The sequence below is a fragment of the Suillus subaureus genome, assembly GCF_016647635.1.
Source record: "Suillus subaureus strain MN1 chromosome Unknown BJ212scaffold_7, whole genome shotgun sequence".
Lineage (NCBI taxonomy): Eukaryota > Fungi > Basidiomycota > Agaricomycetes > Boletales > Suillaceae > Suillus > Suillus subaureus.
In genome coordinates, this window is record NW_024538563.1 from 650860 (window position 1) to 677657 (window position 26798).

The 26798-nt window shown below is 45.2% G+C and overlaps 5 protein-coding genes across 5 annotated transcripts; 3 read left to right on the forward strand and 2 right to left on the reverse strand.

Moving 5' to 3' along the window:
- Positions 1 to 457: 457 nt before the first annotated feature.
- On the forward strand, positions 458 to 766 carry BJ212DRAFT_1265528 (uncharacterized protein; the record flags this gene model as incomplete). The annotated part of the gene is made up of 1 exon (XM_041330496.1): positions 458 to 766. The coding sequence occupies one exon, from the start codon at positions 458 to 460 to the stop codon at positions 764 to 766; it is 309 nt and encodes a 102-aa protein (XP_041196058.1).
- A 1583-nt stretch (positions 767 to 2349) lies between these two features.
- BJ212DRAFT_1297456 (uncharacterized protein) lies at positions 2350 to 6001 on the reverse strand (the record flags this gene model as incomplete). The annotated part of the gene is made up of 18 exons (XM_041332604.1): positions 2350 to 2533; positions 2590 to 2654; positions 2710 to 2766; positions 2815 to 2870; positions 3056 to 3094; positions 3145 to 3745; positions 3797 to 3883; positions 3933 to 4037; positions 4158 to 4238; positions 4294 to 4392; positions 4673 to 4888; positions 4927 to 4970; positions 5031 to 5151; positions 5253 to 5299; positions 5412 to 5490; positions 5662 to 5702; positions 5868 to 5920; positions 5970 to 6001. 18 exons carry the CDS (start codon positions 5999 to 6001, stop codon positions 2350 to 2352), a joined length of 2007 nt encoding a protein of 668 aa, XP_041196059.1.
- Positions 6002 to 17201: 11200 nt separating this feature from the next.
- BJ212DRAFT_1478094 (uncharacterized protein) lies at positions 17202 to 17666 on the reverse strand (the record flags this gene model as incomplete). The annotated part of the gene is made up of 1 exon (XM_041339657.1): positions 17202 to 17666. The coding sequence occupies one exon, from the start codon at positions 17664 to 17666 to the stop codon at positions 17202 to 17204; it is 465 nt and encodes a 154-aa protein (XP_041196060.1).
- Positions 17667 to 20471: 2805 nt separating this feature from the next.
- BJ212DRAFT_1478095 (uncharacterized protein) lies at positions 20472 to 20783 on the forward strand (the record flags this gene model as incomplete). The annotated part of the gene is made up of 1 exon (XM_041339658.1): positions 20472 to 20783. The coding sequence occupies one exon, from the start codon at positions 20472 to 20474 to the stop codon at positions 20781 to 20783; it is 312 nt and encodes a 103-aa protein (XP_041196061.1).
- A 1858-nt stretch (positions 20784 to 22641) lies between these two features.
- BJ212DRAFT_1297457 (uncharacterized protein) lies at positions 22642 to 24267 on the forward strand (the record flags this gene model as incomplete). Its single annotated transcript, XM_041332605.1, has 7 exons — positions 22642 to 22686; positions 22745 to 23131; positions 23264 to 23289; positions 23322 to 23362; positions 23508 to 23590; positions 23645 to 24004; positions 24157 to 24267. The coding sequence occupies 7 exons, from the start codon at positions 22642 to 22644 to the stop codon at positions 24265 to 24267; spliced, it is 1053 nt and encodes a 350-aa protein (XP_041196062.1).
- Positions 24268 to 26798: the final 2531 nt, after the last annotated feature.

Here is a 26798-nt window from a genome sequence, read left to right on the forward strand (position 1 = left end):
AAATGAGACCGAAGAAATCATACTGATGATTCAACAAGTTTTACAGATCTGTATTTTTCGACTGGATGATGCAGCAGACATCAGTGACCAAATACTGCGGTGAAAAGATATCAGTTACATGCTTGAAGAGTTTAATCTCATTGTTCAACATACCTTGGCATGATCTGGAAATGTAAGGAGTTGATGCAGTCATTGACACAATCGGGGGTTGTGAGATTTGGGAAGCTGGATGGGCTTTACTCAGCCTTCTAGTTCACAATGCCATGCGAGCCAATATTGAAGGGCAGTTTACCACGCTGGTAGGCGACTGCACCTGACCATGTGTATCCACTGCAAGCTGATCATTTCCATGTGGGCGCTTCACATCGGTAATGCCAAAAGCACCTTGCAAGCCCACAATGATGCCAAGTTCTCTCAGGCAACTGCCAGGCCCACCAGGGACAAGAAGGACAAAAAGATGAAGCCTCAGCCAGTGAACTATACATGGGTGAACATCATGTCAGATGTGGATTGGGAGGGTGTGGATGTGCAGGACTCATTAGGCACAGCACTGGCAATGGCAGTAGAGGAAGATGTGTGGCCTGCTGTTGGTCTTGCTGACTTTCTGGACATGTCAAAAAAGGGCAAAGGGAAGATGAAGGTCGGGTTTAGTGGTGGTGATGGAGAGACACAGGGGAAAGTCATGCCATTCGAGAATACACCTCAAGTTTTCATCTGTGGAGGTGTGCTTGAGCATGGTGAGATGGTTGTGTCCAGAATAGCTTAGATGAACCAATCAACAATCATAGTCTTTTATTTGAAGTACCATTCACTGCGGAAATGAGAATTTGAGTGGAGGGATGAAAATAAATGATAGCAAGCGGTGCTCTGGTACCCTAACACAAGTTCCTAGAAGATCCTGATGCCAATAGTAGAGATAACCTTGAGGTGCTATGGATTGCAGTGGGCGACAGAAGTAAGGAGAGCTGTGATGCTGAAGCTGAAGGTGGGTATAAGCTGCAGAGAAATCAGAGACGCACTCCTGAAGTTGAAGTGTAGAAGAAAACAAAAAAGTAGTGCACCAAGTTTTTTGCACACATTGAACAATGCGTTGATGAATTGGTTAATTCTTTGATTACTGACCCTTGTGTAACTAAGAATCCCCCAGGATGGTAAACTCTTGCTCATGGAATGTCAAAGTTTGGCCATATTATGTAAGCTTGTACATACCAGCAATAGGACTCATACTTCATTGATCAAGCGCATCTTCATTACTATACTCCTTCCACACACAATGGCTGAAGAGAACGCCAATGAGATTGATGGAAGTCTTTGATGATGTTTGATGTGTGGGGATTAACTGAGCAATCTGAGGCAGATTCAACAACTTCTCAATGACTATCATGTAAGTAATAGTCAACGCGTTGTGTAAGATACATAATGGGCTAATGATGTCCTGCAACAGGCACTGCTAGGAAACCAGGGAGACCATGGGCAACAGGAGGAACAGGGGCAGCAGGAGGACCATGGGCAGCAGGAGGATCAGGTGCAGGATGAGTTTGTGCCCCCAACATCTGCAATGGTGAGTTGAAACCATCGTCAGTGAGTATGACACATAGGGTCTGACAACAATATACAACAGGGACAGCAATAGGATGAGGTGCAGCCTGGATTTGCAATTACTGCAACTGCAATGGTAAGTTCTGATTGTCATCAGTGTTTTTGTGTGGTTAATTCATTCTATCTATACATACTAGGCTTTCTGGGACTACACAAATGTGATCCTGATTGAATGCATGTGAATCCATCCATATGAAGCGCAGCTGCACCACCTCCCCGTCTCAATGCCGTGATGGGACAGATGTATCCTCACCCTCATGGTCGAGGAAAAGTGAGATTTTTTGAGGAAGCTGTGGGATGAGTTAGATGAAATTGAGCACATCCTAGGTTTGGAGAATGTTTGAGGGGAGCGTGTCTGGCTTAGTATACCAAGTGTTTCGTGTGTTGTTTGTTAGGTGTTTGACAATTAATGTTTTCTTGACGTACAAGAAGATGATCTAGTTTTTGTTTGATCTCTATACAGCATTTGTGAGCATGGGGCAGGTGAACATTGGCATTGCTTACTTGACTCACAGAATTGCTAACATTCTAACCGCACGATCACACTCAATACATTTAGCATGGCGCACTCCTGTTACACTTAATATCCAAAACAACTGTTTGCAAAAAAAACAGATACCAATGTATGTTACAAGACTACTATAGGTGACATTCATGAGTATATCGGTCAATCATGCATTCAGCCAAGTCGGTGGACTTCATTGACCCTGTCTTCTTATCAGGCAACAATACAACAGGTTCAGAATGAACTTATGAAATGTTGCACAATTTGGTCAAGCTAGACATGAGTCCTGGGTGATCTTCATCATCATGCTCGTTGACAAGTACTACAGCCATCTTGTAGAGCTGATCATACACCTCAGCCAGGGTTGGATACTGAATTAGTAGGTCGACGGGTATTTTTGTCAAAGTTGAATATTTATCCAAGAGAGCACTGTAACATTTAAAGACGTCGTAAGCGAATGAAAAACACAGTGGAAAGAGACTTACACTGGACCCCAGTAGAGACATAGTCGGAAAGGGTGGATGCTCTTCACTCCTGAATGTTGCTGGCTCTAGATCGGCCAACACCAGTCAAACAGAGTGTGAGGTAGTCGGACGGAAAATAACATGCCACATGATCTCTTTGGCAATTTGGTGGGTGAGGAACCAGGCAAAACCATTAAGCTGTGAGGTGAAATAAGATTAATGACTGAAGGAATGCAGGACACTCACACTAATTGGCAGGATATTTGATTTTGGTCTGATGAACAGCTGGAGCAGTCTTTGGACTGTGTCAATCAATAAGATACCCACACCCAAGTCATCAAAACCAAAGCCTCCATGAGAGTTGCCGATCAAGTGAAATGCCAGGTGCTTGATATTGTAGACAAACTCTGAAAGCGATGGGTTGATCTATTCTGGGATGAGCTACGCCAATGGAAGTAAAATTTAATTCGCACAAATTCCAATATACTTTCAAGAGTCATGTAAGTGCCAGTTTTGATCAACTTCACTGAAAAGCAGTCAGCATGTCTAGTGTGTCAGTGAGATTTAGCTGCCCACCTATTTCCAAATCACTGGAGTCGATGTTAGCCTGGGAGAGAGCATGAGGCCAAACTAGCTGAATAGCTGCAGCCCAGCTTTCAAAATTGAACAGGTGGGGGTTTCTGATTTCACCTGTGCAAACTGATACTCTTAACTCAATCCAGAGGTAGGCAAAGGCCTTCCTCCACTTTGGTAATCTCCCTATGACATTCTTGAGGCCTCCTTCAGCTTTAGCAGCTTTTTTTGCCTTTTGTTGCAAGGAAGTCTGAGTTGATCCACCACCTGCCTGAGATTGATGGGCACTGGCAGGGGTGCTGTGCACCAATTGGCCTGAGCACAAAATCCAGGAATAGATGGTCAGCAAGTTTGATGTCACTGTTGGAGATGCAAGGGCACTGACTGGGTCTCCAGGTATTGAATGCTCATATTCGTCACCATTTGCACTGTCAGGAGCATTTACATTGCCTGGCATCATGAGGGTGGGAATGATCAGGATACTGCCACTGTTGTGTGCATCTGATATAGCCTGAAAGGCTGTGAGGTCAACATTGGACCAAGGGTAATAACCAGTGGGATGGAGGGCGAGATGAATGACAGTACTAGAAACATTAGAACTAACCTACAATATATTATCAGGCGAAATACTTATAGATTTGAAAGGCAGACTTACGCCATCATATACAACATAGAATCGGTTGTCGGGACCTGCCCTCGTGGACTTCACAGGAAGATCTAACTGAGCATTCACAGCATAAAACTGCAAAACTGCTCAGTGGGACCGCAAATGCAGTAGAGATTTCACTTACAGAATTGACATATATGGGAACTCCCGCCATCTGTTCTGTCTTGAACACTGAATGATGGATGATTGATGTGAGAACATAAGCGTAGAGTGAGATGTGTACTGTCAACTAGAAGAAAATTAGTATGTAACCTCCCACAAAATCAACCACATACAGCATTATGTAGCATTGGTCGACACTAGGCTGACAATGATAAATGTTTGTAACTTCAGAAACATGGGTACTTACATATAGAGGGTACAGCATTGGCCCATGTCCCACAGACAAATAACTGATGAAGTCAATATTGTTCAGATCAATGAAATTGCCCTGCAAGAACTGAGTGAGCAGGTTTACTGAGTTGGGGAGGTAACAAAAAACTGACAGAGTTGGGCATGAGGCTGGGATTGTCAAACAAAAATGAGTCAAGCATCGCAGGTGGGTCCATATAGTGATCATGAGCATTGGACAAGAAAGCTGTGGGCTATTGGCAAGATGAGGAAAGGGTGATGGATTTGTGAGTTAGATCACTGTTGAGTTTTTTATTGGGTGTACCTCTCTGAAACTCTAATTCAATGCTAGATCATGCAAAATCGCCTCAATGCTATCTCAAAGCAGATCCTGTCCATCAAATATTATATGTACTCTAAAATGGACACTGAATTAGCCGAGATCAATGCCATCAAGTGTCTAGAGTAGGCATGGATGGAGTGTAGTTATGTTTTTCACTGTAACATTATTTAATTTTCATAATTGAATCCTACCTCACTTGCGTACATCTTCTTGTATTGTTCCAACAGTGATTCTTGGCTACTACCATGCCACTGTTCAGGATTCACTATTGGATTATCATCATCATCATCTTCCTCATCAATTCTACCTTCGTCATCCTCTCCAGAGTTTCTGGCATCTTCATCATCTTCTGCGACATGAGAAGTGGACATGGACTGCACTGTGATATTATCTTGCTGAATTTCAGCCTGTGGAGCGAGGTGGTGAGAGTACACATGCCCAACACCGAGCCTGAAGTGGAAGTGCATAAGCATGTTGCGGTCAACAAATCTGACATAAAAATGTCATAAAGATGCTACATATGACAATGATATGGTACAAGTGACTCACCAATTGACAAGGTATTTGCACCAATCATCCTTGTCTCCTGCACTTGCTGATGCACCCAATCCATCGACATGTCTCTTGCCACTGGCAAAGCAAGGTATAATGTGACAGCCCCTGAGTACATCTGTGGGATCAAGGAAGTTGAATGAGTGCTCATCCTCTAGGGGCGGAAAGTCCACTTGGTCCAGAGTCTCCCAGGTGGAGTCCTGATCGATGGGTGCATACCAACATATCCATAAAAACTCCATTCAATGGGGAGTGTATCAACCATACTGTGTCCGATAAAAATCATGTTGATGTAATATACTCTTATAACCTTCCCATACATATATTTGTGACCTTGATGCCTTATGTCAGTGTTGGCACGGAGAACCATAACATTACAATGGGGAGTCCTCAGGTTGATCACATCTTGGCCTCTGTGAACATTGTAGGTTGTGAAATCAAACCTCATGATGTTATGCTGATACATTCAATCGTCCTTTATAATTATTGTGTTGGTGTTATTTTCAGTGCTAGAACCCAGGGAATTGCTTGATGTAATAAAACAACACAATAGATGGGCTTTCAATTTGGAAAAAAAAAACTGCAGGAGCAGTTAAGAAGTCTCCTGATGGGGCATGAATAGACTCACTGTGATGGCTGGATCTCCTTGGTGGCTGCGCAAGAACGATCCTATGTGTACAGGGTATTTTTGGGTCAAACCAATATGGTGGTGGGCATGAGGGCTTGTCGCCAACTCAGAAATCTCAATATGGGGGCGATGAACACTTTTGTCCCCAATACAGCGAATGCAGGGCCTGGCGGCATTCAATTTGAGTCAACTGTTTGACAAATGACTTGTGATCAGTGTGGTGATACCAGGCCTTTGGAGCACAATGTTCAAGTTCACCCTGAATAAGTCAATGAGTCAAGTTCATCATTGAAAAGCATAGGACACACCAGTTCAGTGCTATATGAATCACATGTGCCATACTGGTGAATCATAGACATGTAGTCTCCCAAGGCATGAAACTTGTATGTTTGAAAATTGAATGTCTTTGTTCACTGATCATTCTGAGTTGATCTTCCTGCCTGCCCTTGCTTCACAAGGCAAGAGCTTCCTTTTCCTTTATGTCCTGCAGGCTGTTTCCCAGACTTCTTTGCATTGCATCAGGCATGCACTTCAACCTCCTGGCACAGCTTGCAGGTTTGGTATGCAGCACAGACTGTAGCCTTGAACCTACAAAGTTGTTGCCTGAGTGCTGATATCACTTCATCCATGATATTGAGAGTTAGATCAGAATGCATGCGGAGTTTAGCTAGACCATGCCAATGAGCCATGGTAAATAGTAACTGAAGGACAATTCCATTATGTGGTTCAGGAAGAAGATTGTCAGAGACAGGGATAGAGCACTGTACATAGCGCATCAGTGTCCTATTCAATATCAATATGTGGTGAACTTATACCTGGAGGAGGTCCTCAAAGTTTTGAGCCACCATATGTTTCATCTTGGAAGCATTAGACGAAAACTTTCATATGGTGGCTGTGCCAAACGTCGGGGTTTGCCTATACCTGATGGTAGAGGTCAGCTCAACACTACCAGCAACATGGTATCTGACACCATACCTCTTGTCCAATCAATGAATTAAGCTCTTGTCATATGCAACAATAATTCGCAACAAGTGAATAAATAGCATTTTCCATGCACCAATTTCAAACTCATGTAGAAGATCTACCACCTGTCATATCCCATATGCCAGACATAGATCCCATCATATTCCCACGCTTTCCGGACCTATTTCCGGACCCCATATCTGACTCATTCCTGGATCCCCTATCCTGTCCACCCTATGCACATTCCATCCAGCAAGACATCTGGACTTTACCTCCTCTTGGATTCCAGACTACATCCACCACCTCACATATCTCAGTCCTGTTTCTGCCCTGCCTTCTGGATCCCCAGATCTCCAGACCTATTCCATGCCCTCCATCCAAGATCCTGCACCTATCCCCATTTAGACATCTCCACCTTTCCAGTTCTTGGTTATCTCTGTTTCCATCTTGATGATTGATCCTTGTACTAGTTTCATCTCTGAGTTCATTTACTTATGTTCCATCTTACTTACCAATGTGTTTCCGCATGCTCATACATAGCCTTACCCCTTTACTTACTGATCCTCTCAGATAGCCTCTAGTATATAACCCCTATACAACTATAGTAGAGTCCTCAGTCTGAATATCATCTTAGTTCCTGCTCTCTCATCTTAGATCCTGTTCATTACCTTAGATCTGCCCAATCTTCTTCCGGACTTCAGTCCATCTGAGTTTGTCCTTTTCATAAGGCCTAGGGATGGATTCCCTAGGCCAGAATTCCAGACCTTTGGATTTGTCCCCTATGTCTCTGTCCCAAGTCTAGGGATTGCTTTCCTAGGCTAGAGTCTTGCCTTTCCAGCACTTACCCTCTTTCTGGACTTAGGTCCACTTCCTGTCCCTCCAACTCTACCTTAGGGTAGTCTACCTCTGTTTGCTTCTGCATTGGACTTTGTCCGATGTGGCCCCTATTCCTTCCAGACCTCTGGACCTCCTGTCTTCTGTACCTCCAGACCTCTGTCTCTCATACCTCTGGGCATCCTGTCCTTCAGACATTCCACCCTCCGTACCTTCAGATGTTCCATCCTCCATACCTCCATGTCCTGTCCTCTGTACCTCCGGACCTTCTGTCCTCCATACTCTGGACCTCCAGACCTCCTATCCTTCCATCCTGTTTCCTGTAGAAGTATTCCTTGCAGTGGGAACTCTCCTGAGCACTTCCTGCATTCCTCCAGAACTCTCCCGTGCTCCTCTAGAAGTCCTCCTGCACTCTCCACCAGAGTAGCCAGCCTCCAGAAGTCCTCTGGACTTTGTTGGACCATCATCAGACTTCCTTTGAAATGAAGGGCACATACTCAGGTAAGGGGCACAGTGTATGAGCTGAGGCCAAGCCCCTCTGAGTCAGTCTCTCTCTCCCTTGAGCATGGTTCTTAACACTACCAGAGCATGAAAGATATTGAATCCCATTGGACTGAGGTGATCTATGAAAGCATTCTGAGACATGGTTAGTACTTGTCAGCAATCGGGAATCAAGTCTCACAGAGGTAGGGACCCAGGAGTGTGGCTTGAGAATGCATTCCACTGCTGTGCTGTTGACTGCATAGTTACTCTCATAAATCAATCTCCTTGCTTCACTAACCAAAGTTCCTCTTTGGTGAGCACTGCATTCCAGGGTGGAGCATTGCTGTCTATCCTGCAGCCTTCCAATATTTTGTATCTGATCCTTTGGAATGAGGCAACGAGGACATGGACACTCTCCTAAATTTCGAACCATGGCTATAAGGACTCTGGTGAAATCAGAATCAACATAATATAACCAGGGATAAATCACGCACTTCTTGGGATAATCTGCAGAGTACATCAATATCCGAGGATAAAATCTATCCATTATCCCATTGCAACAGCGAATGACAATTCCATGTGTGTATGCCTCTAGAAATTCTTCATCCAGTAAGATATTCCACTGCCCCTGAAATAACTCGTGATGACAGTGAGTTGCACCCTTGTGGGTCCTGCCAGTAAAATCTTTGAATGAGTCGGGAAGTTGGTGATGCAACCTTTAGTATACCTCAAGGCCCACAAGTTCGGTGTGCTTACTGTTTCAAAGTAAGCAACATGGTTGCTCAAGTTACATGACAGCTTGCACTGGTGATACTTCGACTCATTCCTGAAGTACATGTATGTAGGCCAGAGCTTGGCAGTTCCAAATGAAGTGAGTTGCATTGCATTGGACCAGAACATCATACCAGCCATGACTCAGGGTAGGTCACACCCTGGTTCCCCCAGTGATTCTTGCAGTTGGCTGTGGGCCTCATGGAAAACTGGAGACATGTAAAGATCCCGTATATGAGCACTTTGTTATCCAGGTGAGGGGGATTCCAATGGAGCTGGTACAGCTCATAATGAAAGAGTTTGTTGTCTTGCGCATTCGTGAGCTTCTCCCATATCACAGCCACTAGAGAGCGATGGTACAAATCTGTGGCTCTGTAAAGCTGAGGGCCTGGTGTGTCAGTAGTACAGGAAAAAGGGCCCTCGATGGAAACTGGTGTGCATTTCCATCCAGCATCTTCATCCTCTCACTCTTCCCCATCTCCCTCATCATACTCATTACCACCCAGCTGGCAGTTGATTTTCTTCCAGTGAGTGTACATCACATCAGCAACATTAAATGCATTGCTGTCCAGGATCTCCAGCAGTTTGGTGTAATCGCTTTGTGACTTTTGGACCCCCTGATTCCAATACCAGTTGCCAAGCTGAAAGGAAGAGTGATTGGGATATGGATAGTACTGAGATTCGCTACTTGAAGCAGCAAATGGATAGGGTTGGTCAGGAACTTGGGGGCTGCCTGGTGAAGGTTCAACAGCTCTGCTGGGCTGCAGAGCAAAAGAAAGAAAGATGCCTCTCACTCTGGGGTGAGAGGAAGGCCTACTGACTCTCTAAGTGTTGGTCAAAGTGCGCCAGGCGATATGTTTGACCCTTAAGGGATGTTACAGTTACGCTTGCCCCCTATCCATTTCTCCTATCATTCACTTCTTTGTATTACATCGCAACTGCTATAAGCCATCGTTAGATGACTCATCTCTTTTATCTGTATTACATCATGATTGCTATTGCCATCACTAGATGACTTATCTCTGACTTGTTCTTATCTCTGACTCATGCTACTTACTATATATACCCGGTCATGTACTCAGTAGATCTTCACTTTAATCTACTAGGTTCTCACCTGAAACATCCTTCATTTAGGACCTCCAATCCTAAGTCATCTGATCATCAATATTCAAGCCAGAGACACTCTCTTTGGCTTGTCTTAAATGACCCTTACATTTGTAAGGTCTTGATTCAACCTCAGCCGTTGCTCTTATCAAGTAGCTGTCGTTGCGACTATCCTAGTTCGTAACAAAAGATTAAAGTCCACCATCAACCCCCTCCATCCGAGAGGTCCCAGATCCAGAAGCAGAATGAAGAAGGCAGAGAGAGATGAAACATCCCCTGCAATAGAAACATCACTAGACCAGAATGATCAGGATGTCCACCATCACCAATACCCCAGAACTTAAAGCCGGAGCTCCCTCTACCTATGATGGAAGTCCTCAGCAGGCCTTACAATGGTTATATGCGGTTAAAGCGTACTTTGTGCTTAACACTACAATCTATAACACTGACGAGAAGAAAGTCATCACCGCCCTTGCGTATATGACTGAAGATAGCGCCATGGGTTGGGCACTCACCTTTTACACCAAAGTTGATAACTCCTCCTCCAAGTCTTACAGAACCTTTGCAAACTTCGAAGCAAAGTTCAAAGAAGCTTTCATACCAGCTGATGCTATTGGCACAGCCATGAATAAACTCCATACCTTGAAACAAACGAGCGACCTCACTTCCTATGTTGCTAGCTTCAAGACCCTTGCTGTGCAAGCCTCCGTAAAACAAGATGCAGTCTTAATCACGTTTTTCAACGATGGATTAAAGAAGGGGATCGTTAATTCCATTTTCCAGATGGAAACCATTCCTACAGATTTCGACAAGTACGTTGCCACGGCCATCCGGCTTGACAGCAACTACCAGAGAGGTGCCACGTTTCGACAGAACCATTGTACCACCACTAGACCAACAGGACAACGTTATGTGCCAAGACCATCCATTGATCGGCACAACCCAAACGCTATGGAGGTAGATCAGCTCACAGAAGCCAAAAGAAGTGACCATATGAAGAAAGGATTATGCTTCATGTGTCATCAGAAAGGGCACATGACTAGAGTGTGCCCACAGAAGAAAAAGATCCCTGTTTGTCGTGAAGAGATAGAGGACAGTGAAAAAGAAGATGAAGATACAACGATCCATCACCTCACCGAGGATTTTTGATGTGGAAGACTGGATCAATGTCAGTATCTTCTGATGTACCTATCAGACTTGTATGAAGTATTGGAATCAGGAAGGAGCTTCGTGTTCCTATTTCACTCATCTCCAAAACCTGTCTGAAAACTGTCGAAACAACTGCCGTTGTTGACTCTGGCGCCGCCGGAACTTTTATTTCTGAAAACTTCGTTAAAACCCACAGAATCTGGACGCATAAACTCATGAAACCATTCCAAGTCACTACTGTGGATGGAAGTTATGCTAAAGGAGGCACTATCACCTGCTATTGCATCCTCATAGTGAAAATAGACAAACGATCCATGATTGGAAAATTCAATATCATGTGGCTCAGCCGCCACGACCAGATCTTACTTGGGATTCCCTGGCTGCGCACTATGGACCCAGTAATCTGATGGAGAGCAGAAACGTTGGAACTCTCAAGCACCGAGAAGAGCAACCAGATTGAGGAAGAAGTTGATATTGAATGAGAAAAGAACGGTCTCCTGCCCCTCTTCAGGAAACTCCTGAAGAACGGTTTAAGATCAGAACTGATTCCAGTTGTAGTGCAGCTGAAGGCGCCTCCTGCGAAGAAAGAACTGACACCCTGGGCTACTATCGAGGAAATCCCAGATGAAGAAATACCTTCGGCACTCCCAAACCTTGACCCCATCCCCGATGACAACAATGACTCCTTTGACACCAAAGATGATGTATGGACCACGGATTACGCGCCACCTGTACACAAAATCGCTACGTATCACCTTGAGGACGATGAGTTTTTGGTTGAATATCCCACTGACGCCTCTGAGCTTCGGGTTATCACCAACATCTCTATGGATACTCCCTTAACCAGAGATGGGACTAGCATCGCAGAACAACAAACTACAGTTACGCCATTGTCATGGCCAGCAGAATCAGAATACGTCAAAACCAGTAATAAGGCACAGCAGTTTGTGTTAGCAGCCGGACTTGAACAAAAGAAGAAATCATTCAAGGAGCTTGTCCCTTCTTACCTTCATGATTTTGCCGACATCTTTGCAAAGGACGGCCTTAACCAACTACCACCTGAGCGACCTGGTATAGACCATCGTATTGAAACCAAACCCAGTTTTATTCCTAAAATGTCCAAGGTGTATCCATTATCAGAAGTGGAGCGTACAGCAGTCAAAATGTTTATTGATGAAAATGTAAAGAAGGGCTTTATCTCTGAGTCAAAATCACCACAGGCTAGTGGCTTCTTCTTTGTAGGAAAGAAAAGCGGAGATCTTCGCCCCTGTCAAGACTATCGGTACATCAACGACTGGACAGTTAAGAATGCTTACCCTCTTCCGCTACCACTTTCATTAGTCGCATGGTTGCATGGTGCCAAATACTTCACAAAGATGGATGTCTGTTCTGGGTACAACAACATTCGTATTCATCCCGATGATAGATGGAAGGCTGCCTTTACCATGGAATATGGTCTTTTTGAACCAAATGTCATGTTTTTCAGCCTCTGCAATTCCCCTGCCACCTTCCAAGCATATATGAACTGGACGTTCCAACAGGAAATTAATGAAGGATGGCTCGTCATATATATGGATGATATTTTGATCTTCTCCAATGACCTCACCTCCCATCACAAATGAACCTGGCGCGTCCTTGAAAGGATTCGCCAGGAGAAACTCTTCCTCAAACCCGAGAAATGCACATTTGATGCACAAGAGGTAGAATATCTTGGAATGATCATCTGCCCCGGGTGTGTGGCAATGGATGTTGCCAAAACCGACAGTATTTGTGATTGGCCTACCCCCACAACAGTAAAAGAAGTTTGGTCATTTTTGGGATTCTGCAACTTCTATCGAAATTTCATTTCCCATTATTCCGACATTGCTAGACCCCTGATAGACCTCACCAAGAAAGATGTCAGGTTTCTTTGGTCAGAACAATGCGCATCAGCCTTTTCCACTCTGAAAGAATGCTTCCTCAAGCAACCGGTACTTCGAAACCTGGATCCGAGTAGGCAGTTTGCAGTAGCAACTGATGTGTCGCTCGTTGCTATGGGTGCAGTATTACTACAGACTGATGAAAATGGCATTTACCACCCATGTGGATACCTGTCACAAATGTTGAATCCTGTGGAATGCAACTACCAGATTTTTGATCGCGAACTCCTTGCTGTCATCCATGCTCTGACTGAATGGCGTCATTATTTGGAGGGGAACCCTCACCCTGTCATCGTTTTCACAGATCACAAAAATCTGCTGTATTTTCAAACTGCCCAGAAATTGACTCAACGACAGGCCCGATGGCAGTTGATTTTGTCCTGCTATGATATTGAACTCCACCATGTTGCCGGGACTAAACTTGTCGCCCCTGATGCACTCTCCCGTCGTCCTGACCACGGAACTGATTCCTCTGAAGATAATGCCGATGAAACCCTTCTTCCTGACTCCATGTTTGTCCACCTCCTTGATGTTGAACTCATGACCTCCCTTGCAAATCCTGATCCCTCCGACCCCGACCCCATCTTCCAAGCCGCCTCCAATGCCTTGGATGGCCTTTCCCTTCCCCCCATGAAGTCTGCTCTTGCAGATTGGATGATTAGCGACAATATCCTTTACTATAAGAACCGTGCTTACATCTGCCCTGCTGGTCAGCACCTTATTCTAGAACGTTGTCATGATCACCCCACCGCCGGTCACCCCAGGCACTTTAAGACTGAAGAATTGGTCAAACGGGACTTTTGGTGGCCCTCTATGGGTACCTATATCCGTAAATATGTCGAGGGTTGCACCCTCTGTCAGCAGATGAAATCTGATACCCATCCGACTACGCCCCCTCTCGTCCCTATCCTGTCTGCTGCTGCAGCTCTGTTCGCCCAAGTCTCTGTTGATCTGATCACAGATCTCCCCCCCTGTGCTGGATTTGATTCTGTCATGGTCGTGGTAGACCATGGGCTTATGAAGGGGGTAATTCTTGTCCCATGCACTAAAACCATTACCTCTGAAGGGGTCGCCAAGAAATTTTTCAAATACATCTACCACAGATTTGGCTTGCACGAGAAAGTTATTTCTGATCGCAGACCACAATTTGTGTCGAAATTCTCAAAAGCCCTTGCCAAGCTTTTGAAATACGATATAGCCGCTTCTACCACTTACCACCCCCAAACTGATGGCCAGACTGAACGTCTTAATCAGGAACTCGAAACCTACCTCCAAATCTATTGCAGAAACCACCCTGAAGATTGGGTGGAACATCTTCCTATGGCAGAATTCATGCATAATCATTGGAAACATGATTCTTGCAACGCCTCACCATTCTTCCTGATGATGGGGTACGAACCAAGAGCCCTTCCTCATACACTTCCCAATTCTACCATCCCTGTGGCAGAAGACAGACTCCACTCACTCCAGAAATCTAGAGAGGAAGCACTTTCCTGTCATAACCTTGCCATGCAATGGATGGCGGAACGAACCCATGGACAGAAATATCACCTGTGGAAAGTAGGAGATAAGGTTTGGTTATCAGGAAAGAACCTAATCATGCAGTTACCATCACGGAAGCTTGCACCGAAGTGATATGGCCCCTTCCCAATCATTGCTGTTCTTTCCCCTATCACATTCACACTCCAATTACCATCCCAATGGAAAGTTCACCCCACGTTTCACACTTCCGAGCTATTGTCCTATCATGAAACAGAGGTTCACAGCCTGAATTTCCACGATCCACCCCCAGACGTCATCGATAATGAAGAAGAATATGAAATTGATGCAATCCTATTGCACAAGGGGATGGGTAAACGAAGATGCTATCTGGTATCCTGGAAAGGATACTCTTCTGCCAGTAACAAATGGATTCCAGAAGAAAACCTTAGCAATGCTGCTGACGCCCTTGTTGCATATAAAAGGGTTCACCGATTGTAAATCCAGAAACCATGTCTCTCGAACACCTACGTCTCTGCATACAATGCATCAAAGAACTCACTGCTGCTATGAACACCATAGCCGAAGGGAACGCCCACCCATTGTCCCTCCTTGATTATCAGACTGCCACCACCATTGACCTCGCTAATAATGCATCCTCACCAGTGGTTTCCCCACCATCATCCGACTCTACCCTTACCAACAACTCCACCCTTACCAACTACTTTTCAATTATTGATCAAGTTGAAACCAGCGCCCTTTTTGAATCCGCTCTCACCTCCCAGCAATACGCTATAGAAATAGATTGTCTTTTAGGAGAAAGAGGAGCAATATCTAGTGGACTCATTATCCGAATCATCAGGGATGCCAGCCTCATCGAGCACACCGCCAACCTTCTTGATGATGAACGCCACAAAACCATATTCCGTCACCTTCATATATGCATTCGTAATACTGCAATCTGTCTGTTGCCTGATGATACTAGAGATGCTATCAGAGAGGCTATTCACATCATCACAGAATGAATCGCTCTTGACCCAGTTGCGCGTCCTCCTTCCCCGCATGTTGCCATTCCAGTCCCACTGCCGGTCCCTGCAACAATTACCATTGACCATCAGAATGATAATATCCCTCCTATTGCTGTACTTGACGTACCAGCTTCTCTGTCTCCTACCCCCATCTCACCCACCACACACAGATACCCTATCTGACGTAGATCCTCCTGTATTGCCACCAAACGAGCCACATCTGTTTCCCCACACAAGATGCTCAAACGATCCAGATGCCCCTCTCCACCAGACCAGTTGACCACCATTGTTACAGTAAAGATGGCACCAGTTGATAATGTAGTGTGTCATAACTGTCGCTCCGCCAGACATCGTCACAAGAACTGTCCAGCATACTACTGTTGAGTTTGTAAGGCATGTGCACCTGGACACCTATTGGTCTTTTGTAGGGAGCTAAAAGGAGAAGCAGTCATTCCGCTGGTATGGACTGATCCTGGCTTCTACGAAGCTCTTGCTCACTGGGAGATTGAGCAGGACGCCATTTACCATGCCGCAGAACTAGCTGATAGGTCGCTCCCTATCACTGAGGAACAGAATGATTTGTTGGACTCGAACTATGACGCTGACCCTATTTACTGGGCTAACCAGGATGACTGAAGTCAGTGACTTCATTCCTAAACGAGGGGTAATGTTACAGTTACACTTGCCCCCTATCCATTTCTCCTATCGTTCACTTCTTTGTATTACATCGTGACTGCTATAAGCCATCGTTAGATGACTCATCTCTTTTATCTGTATTACATCATGATCACTATCGCCGTCACTAGATGACTTATCTGACTTGTCCTTATCTCTGACTCATCCTTATCTGACTTGTCTATCTGACTCATGCTACTTACTATATATACCCGGTCATGTACTCAGTAGATCTTCACTTTAATCTACTAGGTTCTCACCTGAAACATCCTTCATTTAGGACCTCCAATCCTAAGTCGTCTGATCATCAATATTCAAGCCAGAGACACTCTCTTTGGCTTGTCTTAAATGATCCTTACATTTGTAAGGTCTTGATTCAACCTCAGCCATTGCTCTTATTGAGTAGCTGTCGTTGCGACTATCCTAGTTCGTAACAAGGGAAGCAAGGAAAGCAAATCCACAAAGTGACACCAGGTCAACTCTGGTGAAGCATGCTGAAAGCGCGTGCACAGGAATATGGAGTGCATAGGAGCGCGAAGCGTGGGAATAAGGTGCACGCAGTGCACAAATGTATAAAAGACTGATGGATGGCATGAAGACATGAACTAAGGCTGCAGAGATGGGGACTGATGATAGTAGACTGTGCTGATGGCTAGGGCAACAACTAATGCATGCTGGCTGAAGATAATGATTCTAACTCTAGGTCACTACTGACATGATGGTGGTTGGTGTATGAAAACTTCCTAGGCAACAGGTAAGCTGTGCCTAGGCACGCTCCCAGGGCTTGGAAGTGAATAGGGAGTGCTCTAAGTATGTAAAATGATGTAACTAAGGGTCCATGACGAAATCATGTATCATACAATGCTAAATATGGTCTGATGTGAGAATAAACAGGAAAGAACTCACTAGGGAACTGGTTGGATGATGGATGGATGCTCCAGGATGCTGCACAACAAAGTGCAACCAAGCGCAGGAAGAGCGCGCTAAGTGCGTGCGTGGGAATGCATTGCGTAGTGTGGGAATGTGTCGCGCCTCTGGCGCATTTCGCAGGAAAGTCATAGGTAGTGAGTTGCACACTATACCAATCATCATGAGTCATAATATGGGCAATATATGCCTAGAGGATTCTCATTCCCTACACTGGTATGAATGAGAGGTCTGTGAGAGTGATATACTCTTCTGGGTTGTGGGATGGTGGTTGCAAGGAGAAGTATTGATGCACTAGCCCAAAAATATTTGGTGGGGTATGAAAAACTGTGCACGCATGCACAGTGAGTGGTTGAGCTGAAGTGACAACAGATCTGACAGATTCCGGAGGTTGGGCTTGCACTTCCATAGGCACCATGGGTGGAGGCTGAGGAAGCACATCCCTAAATCTTGGGGGCAGCTGGCGGTTCTGACATTGCAGTCTCCGCTGTGCCAAGCTGATGTCCTCCCCTCCATCAATGTCTCTTTCATGATCCAAGGGCGCAATCCCTCCTCCAGAAGGAGGTTGTGCAGGCAGAGGAGCAACCTCTGGCTTGCAATATTGATTTGCAATAGAAGTATTGGCATCACTGGAGCTGAGGTGAGCAGATAGCCCATCAGGCACTTCCCACATCGATGTATCAACACCCACAGGGCCAGGTGAGGTGTGCGCCTTTTTCCTGTGTCCTATGAACTCTCTGAAGGAAGATATAGCCAATGACAATTGCTTTTTTGTGTGGGCGCACAAGCACTGATGGTGATTGAAGTAATTCTGTGCTGTGAAAATTCACTTGCAGGCGCAGGTATAGCTGGATGACATGGATGGTTGACTGGTGCATAAAATCTGCTTTTCATCAGTGAAGGGTTGATGGAATGACATGCTCATAGCCAAATACAAATCAGGATGGCATGGCGTGGTTATCACCATAAAGTTGCACTTCACATCCAAAAGCACTTAGGATGGCGTGGCTACTGTGATATGAACCATTTGCCTATATAATGTCTGAATTCAATTTATAACACACTGCATAACCTGATATGTCTGTACCATCTTCCCCTTGCTCTGAATGTTCCATGCTCACACCCCCAGAATTTGAAGTTGACCAAAATGTCATGAATTTGCTTGTTAGGATCATGACTGCCCACCATGGAATTCTTCATTACCATGGTCAGATGGGGGAACTGTCAACATATTTATGGTAAATTAAGTATTTTCATGAACATCAGTTCCTCACTCACAATGAAACCCACCCAACAGGCTGGCAGACCGGTGTGGACACAAAATCCATCCATTGCAATTTTCAGCTTACCGTGAGGCACATGTATTTCGATATCCATGTTGTCTTTGTGCATCAGGGGACAGATATGTCGAGGCAGCAATTTTCATGTGATCCAGGGGAGTATCCCAAGGGCAGTACATTGCTGAATGTGCAACCTGCACTTGCAGCTATATGTGTAAGTTGATCTTGCAATTTAACAAAGTGGATCACTAATATTTAGGTTAGTAAATGTTGAGAAATTCATCAGGAGACCCTATGTACTGACAATGTATTATCCTCAAAAAAGGAGACCTTGCTCAAATTCAGGACATCCTGACAATTGAGGGTACATCAGAACTTGAATCTCAAGCAATATGTTTGATCTGAATTCTTTGCATTAGGTTATCATACATTTAGATTATGGGAGTGAGATCTCACAATCATCTGCTCCATATGTTACTATTTCACATCATTCTAAAGTCTATGATATTGTCATTGTAAACTGCACTAATACTACGAGTATATTCTGTCCAACCATAAGCAACTTATATACGAGCAGGGCTGCATGGATGGTGAGAAAGGTTGCCATGATGAAGCGAGAGGGCTGATATACTGATTGACATTCAGAATGAAACTCCACCGGCAGCACCTGACTAGCCTAACTTATGATGCCAGTACTTGGCGCCCCTCGACCGGGCATTGCCAACTGGGTTTGAATACCAATTGTCATTCTGTATATCAATGCACCTTGCATACTGATGAATTCTTTCTGACTTCTACCATTTATTTTGACAGTATTAGTAGCTATAGCATGTATATGTAGTATGAGCAGCTTCAATTATGTATAATTTCCGAGATACTCAATTTACACTTCAACGTTGAACACGTTGTCCAAATATATTTGCCATTGAAGACTCCGCCATGATCAAATTGCCAAGCCAAATTTCTTCCACTGCTGTCAAAAGGATAATTGTGAGCATAACGCTATGTAGTAACATGTGAGTCTTTGGGTTTGTTATGTGCTGCAGAAATTGACAATATCATTAACTACAGAATGTCAAAGCACACAGCATGTACTAGTGATGATGAGTGTTCCTAGAAGCAAAAATGGAAGTGTGATGTGCTTTGAAAATTTTCACCACCCTTCCCAATTCGGTTCGTGCCACAGCTCCTGCATCCACATCCACACAACCAGCGATCAAATTCTCCCGGAGCGGTATTCTTGCGATCACATGACTTCAACATCCAAAAAAAAAAATTCGCTAAGTCCAAATGTGCTATAGGGATTGACTGGGGACAGTCAGTAGCTAAGTCCCCTGCAGATGTAGAGACCCCGTCCTCTACAGCCGTATAATAAGCATATTTTCGCGTTTCAGCCTCTGCACTGACACCCCCAATAAGCATGATACATGCACAGTATTTGTGATGATGCGCACTTTGGCACACTTTGGACGCACTATGAACACACTTTCACATCCTCATTGCCAACTGTCCGCATGTCCTGTCCTCATCCTCCAAGGTCTATTGGTACATGTTCTATCTATTTTTACTTCAAACACATATCACAGAGTTACATATGGTATGCAATTACTCATTGCCTCACTATTTTTACTTAAGTTACATCACTTACGATATTTACCGCTACCTATTTGCTTCTGAAGCCTGGGAACACGCTTACAAGGCATTACATGCCTCTGGGTAAATTTTAGTTACTTACTTCCAGTCCACTAGTATCCTGAGAGCAGCAGCAGATAGTTGAATTGACTACCATCTTTGTTGATTTTCGCACTGGAGCTCAGAAAGGGATCATCTCATCTCCATCATCTCCCACCAATCCAAGAAAAAGATCAGTATTGCTTGCCTTGAGGTCTAGAGCCTAGCCACAAAGCACACATTTTCGCATACCTATCGCATCCAGTGCACTTTGGCACCTATCATCACATTCCATACTCTCGCGCTCCACCAGGCCCTCTGTCAAGAGCTAGTTCTTGGCATTTCCCCTCAATTCTTTAGAGGAATCCTTTCTCAGTGGCAATCCCCTTGGGTCAAGTTTGACTCACGTCCAGAGGAGCTCTGAAGAGTCCTTATCTGTAGTTTCCCCCCCCATCCAAACTCCTTGCCTTCAGCGCGCATGAAGTGCTAATGATGGTGAGTCATAAATATGGTCATTATTGTCACTCATGAGCCTGTGTCTGGTAGGGAATTGGTGGATGGTGCCATCACCATTGGCAGATCAAGGTGCATGGTGCATTCTTGAACAGTTCCTCACTACCAACATGACATATCCTCAGATGGAAGAGACATTTTCTTCATACCTTGGTGATCAATATGTTGCAGACGACTGGAAGGATGCCAGAAATGCATTATTCTCTGGCAATGGCGACGACAGCATTGCCTTAACAAACCTTTATGCCTTAAAGGCTAGACACATGCCCCTGCCCTCATCTTCATCAAGGATGAACGGCCACCTCTCAAGCACTCCTGTTCAATGATCGCCTCAATGTCCTAAAGTAAGTGTATTATCATTCCTTATGACTTGAATACTAAATAGATGTAGTCAAGGATAGACTCCAGCACTTGTATCAAACAACCATGTAAATGACCCAAAGTAAGTGCAGTATCATTCTGACTACTTCGCTACTAAAACAACACGTATAGTTGAATCTGTACATCATCACTGTGTTAAGAACCATGTTGCTCAAGGGGGAGAGAGACTAACTCAGAGGGGCTTGGCCTCAGCTCATATGCTGTGCCCCTTACCCAAGTATGTGCCCTTCATTTCATATGAGGTCCGATGATGGTCCAACGAAGTCCAGAGGCTGGCTACTCTGCTGGAGAGTGCTAGAGGACTTCCAGAGGAGCATGGGAGAGTTCCGGAGGAACACAGGAAGTGTTCAGGAGAGTTCCCACTGCAAGGTAATACTTCTATAGGAAACAGGATGGAAGGATAGGAGGTCTGAAGGTCTGGAGGACAGGAGGACAGGAAGACAGGAGGACAGGAGAACAGGAGGACAGGAGGACAGGAGGACAGGAGGACAGAGGACAGGAGGACAGGAGGACAGGAGGACAGGAGGACAGGAGGACAGGAGGACAGGAGGACAGGAGGACAGGAAGACAGGAGGACAGGAGAACAGGAGGACAGGAGGACAGGAGGACAGAGGACAGGAGGGCAGGATGATGGAGGACAGAAGGACAGGAGGGCAGGAGGGCAGGATGATGGAGGACAGGAGGACAGGACATCCGAGGGTTAGGAGGACGGAATGTCCGAAGGACAGGACATCTGGAGGTCTGGAAGAAATAGGGGCTACATCAGACGAAGTCCAATGTAGAAACAAGCAGGGGTAGACTACCCTAAGGTAGAGTCAGAGAGACAGGGATTGGACCTAAGTCTGGAAAGGGGGTAAGTGCTGGAAAGGTGGAGCTCCAGCCTAGGGAATCAATCCCTAGGCCTGATGGGTAGGACAGACTTAGGTGGACCAAAGTCCAAGAGAGGATTGGGCAAGTCTAAGATGATATTCAAACTAAGGAAACTACAGGAGTATCTACAGGGGTTATATACTGGAGACTATCTGAGGGGATCAGTAAGCAAAGGAGCAAGGCTATGTATGAGCATGTGGAAACACATTAGTAAGTAAGACAGAACATAAGTAAATGAACTTGGAGATGAAGACTCATACAAGGATCAATCAGCAAGATGGAACAGGAGGTAACTGAAAGCTGGAAAGGTGGAGATGTCTAAATGGGGATAGGCACAGGATATCGGACAGAGGGTGGGAATAGGTCTGGAGATCTGGGGATCCGGAAGACGAGGTGGATACAGGACTGGAATATGATGAGGTGGATATAGTCTAGAATCCGAGACGAGGTGAAGTCTAGTGTCTTGCTGGATGGAGTGTGCATAGGGTGGATGGGACAGGGGGGTATGGATCAGGCTAGCAGTGGAGATCCAATGGTCCGGAGCTCAGGGGTAAATCCGGAGCATAGTCAATCCTGCTGAGGTATGGAGCACACAGCAGAAGGGGATCTGGGAATGAGTTGGATATGAAGTGGGGTCCGGACATAGGCTCGGAAGGCGTGGGAATATGATGGAACATGGGTCTGGATTGTGGGATATGACACACTGAAGCAAACAAGAAAGAAGAAGATAAAGAGGATGAAGAGGATGAAGAAGGCCCTTCTGTGTGGTTGCTGACAGTCACACACCTTTCTGGCCCATCAGCCAAGGATAGGTTGGCAGCAGCATTCGATAACATTTACAATAGGATCCAAGAGAACCTGCCCTCTTCATCAGAAGGGCACCATGCTCACCATTGCAAGGCCACCTCATTCCCCCAGGCAATTGAAGGCAGAATGTACCTTCCCCATATTCAGAGTATGCTCATCCTTAATGTCATGGTATGCCACTCATTGCATGCCAGGAAATGGCACAGATTATATTGCCGAACACCTTCAGAGTCAAGGATTTATCGTTACTGTGTCCGGTTGGGTAGCAGGCCAGTTGTGTGTTGTCGCAGACAGCCCCAGAACCATCACAGCATTGCTTCCATCCTCACATAGTTTTGCCATTCAAGAATACGTTCGAATCTCAGAAGAAGAACATCAAGTGGTTGAACACGCAAACTCCAAACTTCCTAACCCAGGGTGGGTGAGGATCAAATATGGCAAGTACAAGGGCAACATAGGCTACATTTTTGATTCCGATCAATCTAATGGTCTCATCTCCATCTTAATCGCTTTCTGGGACTTTCCCCATCCCATGCCTGGTGGATCTGTGGCTCTACTTGACCAATGCCTCCTCCCTAATGACCAGGCTGTTCATGATATTCTCCATGATGGGAAAGTTGTGGGGTGCTGTTATAGAGGCGAACAATACTACATGGGACTCTTGTTGAAAAAATTTCACTGCAATCACTTAGAAATTGTTGCCTCTCCTCACACTGATGACATCAAACTGCATATGCAGTCTGCATAGGACATGCCCTTCATCAGGAAAACACTGTTAGTGTTTTTGATGCAATTCTTGCACACAGGCGATTTTGTCGGGATTATTGCAGGAGAAATTCACTCAAAGGTCAGTACAGTCATTTTGACAGATCATGCCTCAGGCTCCACATGCTTGGAAATAATCTTCGATAGACATCAAAGAGAAATTGACATTCAACTGGAGGATCTAAAGTGTATTTTTCGTGTTGGCGACAAAATTTGAGTCGTTGCAGGTCCATACTTGGGTCTGGAAGGCCACATCATTCAAATAAGCAATGATATGTTCCACATTTATCAGGCAGTCTCCAAAGAAGAGGTTGGTTTTATGCATAAATTACAATCTTATGATTCATTAACACTCATTTCATAGGTGCTTGTTTTGAGATACTACTTAGATCGTTGCCCCTTGCATCAGATCTTTCACCCACAGCTATCCATGCAGCAGTGCTTCGAACCTCCCCCTCAGTCCAAATCTATACAAGTAGGAGATCACATAGAAGTACTTGTGGGTGAGCATTTCAAGAAATGCGGCATCGTGGAGTGGTTCCCCACTGGGAGCACAATGCTATGGTTCCGGGATATGGACCCTATGTTATCTGGGGATGATGTGGGTACTAGTGTTGGACTGTTAAGAATTCAAGTTCCTATAGCAGTCATTCAGTGGACCAAGCTCCCTGATACCTTCAAATACACACAGGGAAGGGGCTACAATGTGAGGCCTGGAGATGTCGTGAGTGTTGCTCATGGATCAGAGTATCAGAGGAAAGGGGTTGTACAAAACATCGACTTTCCAAACGCTCACTTGACCTTTCTTTCTGATAGTGATCACTCCCTCGTAAGTATTGATCTTTTCGAGGCAGACATTTCTGACACTTGTGATAGATCAACATCCCAATCAGATTTATGATAAAGGTATGCAACGCGAAGTTGGATTCACTCGATAATATCATTGGCCAAGTTTTCATTGTTGGGGGTGATTGGAAGGGCTACTGAGCCACACTATACAGCATCACTTCAGACACTTGCACAGTCGCTGTGCATGGGCAGGCGCGTATGACTCTCACATGTGATGATGTTGTCACTAGGTAGGTGCTGTGCGTATTTTCTTAGCAACTAAATTGCTTATGACTCTTAGTTATGGGATGAGATTGAATGGGGTGATACTGGAAGGACCAGATTGGGTTTCCTTCTGTAAAATCCGGAAAAGCTCATACACAACAAGAATGCAGCTGCAAAGCATTACCCTCCCACCTGTCCAGCTTCCAGCCAGTTCTTCCACCAGCACAGTCAGTAGCCTATCGTCATGGGCTTCCTGGACCACCAACCCAGAAAATCCTGCACATCACAAATCATCGAGCATCACACCCAGCTCGTCAACACTTGACCCCTGGACTGTCAATCCTCAGGATGCCAAAGATGATATTGACACCAGAGCAGACAAACTCACAGACAGTGGTGAGCATTCTATGGAGCAATGTTAAGAACCATGTTGCTCAAAGGGGAGAAAGACTGACTCAGAGGGGCTTGGCCTCAGCTCATATGCTGTGCCCCTTACCTGAGTATGTGCCCTTCATTTCAGAGGAAGGTCCAATGATGGTCTGACAAAGTCTGGAGGACTTCCAGAGGCTGGCTACTCTGGTGGAGTGCTAGAGGACTTCTGGAGGAGCATGGGAAACATCCAGAGGAGCACGGGAGAGTTCCAGAGGAACACAGGAAGTGTTCAGGAGAGTTCCCACTGCAAGGTAATACTTCTACAGGAAATAGGATGAAAGGATAGGAAGTCCAAAGGTCCAGAGGACAGCAGGACAGCAGGACAGCAGGACAGGAGGGCAGAAGGACAGGATGTCCAAAGGTACAGAGGGCAGGATGTTCAAAGGACAGGAGGATAGGACATCCAAGGGTTAGGAGGACAGAACATCCGAAGGTACGGAGGGCAGAATGTCCAAAGGACAGGATGCCCAGAGGTACAAGGGACAGGAGGTCCGGAGGTCTGGAAGGAATAGGGGCTACATCAGACAAAGTCCAATGTAGAAGCAAACAGAGGTAGACTACCCTAAGGTAGAGTTGGAGAGACAGGGATTGGACCTAAGTCTGGAAAGAGGGTAAGTGCTGGAAAGGCAGAGCTCTGGCCTAGGGAATCAATCCCTAGGCCTGATGGGTAGGACAGACTTAGGTGGACCAAAGTCCAAGAGAGGATTGGGCAAGTCTAAGATGATATTCAAACTAAGGAAACTACAGGAGTATCTACAGGGGTTATATACTGGAGACTATCTGAGGGGATCAGTAAGCAAAGGAGCAAGGCTATGTATGAGCATGTGGAAACACATTAGTAAGTAAGACAGAACATAAGTAAATGAACTTGGAGATGAAGACTCATACAAGGATCAATAAGCAAGATGGAACAAGAGGTAACCGAAAGCCAGAAGGCAGAGAATGCCTAAATGGGGATAGGTGCAGGATATCGGACAGAGGGTGGGAATAGGTCTGGAGATCTGGGGATCCGGAAGACAAGGTGGATACAGGACCAGGATATGAGAAGGTGGATAGGGTCCAGAATCTGAGATGAGGTAAAGTCCAGATATCTTGCTGGATGGAGTGTTCATAGGGTGGATGGGACAGGGGGTTATGGTTCAGGCTAGCAGTGGAGATCCAATGGTCCAGATCTCAGTGGTAAATCTGGAGCATAGTCAATCCTGCTGAGGTGTGGAGCACACAGCGGAAGGGGATCTGGGAATGAGTTGGATATGAAGTGTGGTCCGGACGTAGGCTCGGAAGGCGTGGGAATATGATGGAATGTGGGTCTGGATTGTGGGATATGACAAGCAATCAGATATTTTGCTTATTTTATTGTATTGAAGGCCCTCTACCCTGGTTAATGGGCAAGGAGTATTCCTCAATGCTCTTTCTGCATCACACAGTGTTGAAAGTCACTGTAGGTTTCATGGGAGGCAGATTACACAAACGATTTGTGTTCACAGCTTGTCCTGACCCCTTCTGCAGTGTGAACAGACCCACACCTGAAGATTGTATTGCTGTATTCTGCACATCCAATAATGCAGGGGCTACACTTCAACACTACCACATTCCTGCCAAGGATCTGAGCCCAGCTCCCCCATGCAGAAAAAAACAACAGGTCCTTGTTTTGGAAGGGGATTCTCACGGACATATATTTACTGTCACAAAATGTAATGTGAAGAAGAATAGCATCGAGGTTGCAATTTCACCTACAAGTAGTATTACCCTGCATTTTGATCAGATATGTCTTGTAGAACAGGCACAAAGTATGATGTGATATACTATGTATCAATACTATACTGGAGTAGTCATGAATCTAACTTCGGCATGAAATACATCCTCCCACAGGTGCCCTCTTTCAATTACTCCAGTCCTGAATTTCTTACATACTATCCCTGACCAAGAACTCTGGGCAGAAGCCAGGAGACAATGTAGGGATTTCATATTCTGTGGGCTTGTATAGGCAGATATTACTTAGTGTTATGTTCGCACTTTTGGTGCTTATGTAA